General features: G+C 37.9%; 1 protein-coding gene across 1 annotated transcript in view; it reads right to left on the reverse strand.

The window, feature by feature from the left end:
* Window positions 1–454: 454 nt before the first annotated feature.
* Window positions 455–1,732, reverse strand: part of LOC103746864 (phosphatidylinositol 3,4,5-trisphosphate 3-phosphatase TPTE2-like) — an 80,475-nt gene continuing 79,197 nt past the window's right edge. The window contains exon 16 of the mRNA XM_008849145.1: window positions 455–557. Coding sequence (XP_008847367.1) covers window positions 455–557 — 103 coding nt within the window. The remainder of the gene's footprint in view (window positions 558–1,732) is intronic.

Genomic DNA, 1,732 nt, shown 5'->3' on the forward strand with positions numbered 1-1,732 from the left:
GGTGATCTGATGTAACTACGGTTATTGGCTAAAACTTCCCTGCTTCTAGTCTTCTCAGGATCAAGAGCTCTTTTGGGTGTTAGCCCCGCCTCTGACCACCGGCTGTTAATAAAGGACTCCTAATTTAACTATCACTATGTGGTGTTCCTCTGTGCCTCTCGCTCAGTATTACAATTTCAAAGTTCTTCAAAATGATATGTAATGTTCCTATGTATTCTATGTTCATACAGTATTTGCAGTATGTGCCTTTAAAAGAAAAAAAAAGCATCACCATTGACATTTTTTCCTGTATACATTTAATAGGTTTCTCAGAAATATATACACATATAAATATACACACACCAGCAGACATAGGTTAGAAGATATAAATATGTAACAGGGATTGGGAAGAATGTGATTCTATCCAAGAATGGATACTTTTCTGATTCAGATAACAGCTACTACATAGCTTGGGCTATTTCTCACCAAAATATACCTCTACTCCAAACTTTGGACCATAAATTTTCCATGTTTTTGATTTATGGGGATTATCCAATTCATTTCTTGATAGATAAAGCCTAAGGATAGGAAAGAAATCATTAAATTTTATTTTAGTGCTAACACAAAACCATGTAATAGGTCACCCTTACTGGAGCTTCAGAAAAAAAACCCCACTAATAATCAGAGCTTCCATGCTTCTTTTGTGTCCAGCCTCTTTGACTGGATACAAAAGAACATGTTGCTGATTCTTTTAAAATTGCATCTTATGGAATTAATGACATTTCTATGAGTGATAGAAATTCTCCAGAGACTAGATGTCTAATAAAACCCAGTAATAAAATATTGTATCTATTTTAAGAGAAGTTGTTGTTTTAGCTAACCTGCAATTTCCTAGCTATATAAAACACTTTACTTAGTAGTATGTAAAGTTAAATGTTAAAATAGGTTCAGAAACTTATGTAAAAGTGAACATAAAACTGATCTGATTTGGGGGCTGCAGAGATGGCTCAGCAGTTAAGAGCACTGGTGGCTCTTGCAGAGGACCTGGGTTCTGTTCCCAGCACCCACATGACAGCTAACAACCGTCCATAACTCTAGTTTCAGGGGTTCAGACACCTCTTTTGGCCTCCATGGGTTTGCATACATGTGGTGCACTTACATACATGCAGGCAAAACATTCATACACATAGATAAAAATAAATAAGTAAACAATCTAAAGTTGCTTCTCCTATATCAATATGGTGGTATAAAGGACACAACTGTATCCTTTGGCAAAAACCACTTTAAGAGGTAGCAACCAAGTCCCACAGCTCTCAAGGATTCCAGAGTCAAAGTTTGTTTGTACACATCAAGAAAAAAATGATCAAAATTTCCATCAAATCCAAAGTTAACTCTTGGACACCCAAGTATGTGTGGATTGCACATTTGTGGTCCACTTGGTTCACTTACTGGTGCTTTACTAGGCTTAAAGTGTTATTAGACCCAAATCGGGCTCGAAGAGGAGATTAGGATTAGAAATAACAATCATGGGGCTGGAGAGATGGCTCAGCGGTTAAGAACACTGGTTGTTCTTGCAGAAGACCCGGGTTCGAATCCCAGCACCCACATGGCAGCTAACAACTGTTCATAACTCCAGTCCCAGGGGATCTGACAGCCCCTTCTGACCTCCGTGGGCATTCCACAACATGGGTGCATTTACCTACATGCAGGCAATACACGCACACACATAAAATAAAATAATAATGAAATAAAA

This window comes from Nannospalax galili, unplaced genomic scaffold (genome assembly GCF_000622305.1).
Source record: "Nannospalax galili isolate Female #2095 unplaced genomic scaffold, S.galili_v1.0 scaffold140, whole genome shotgun sequence".
NCBI classification, from domain to species: Eukaryota; Metazoa; Chordata; class Mammalia; order Rodentia; family Spalacidae; genus Nannospalax; species Nannospalax galili.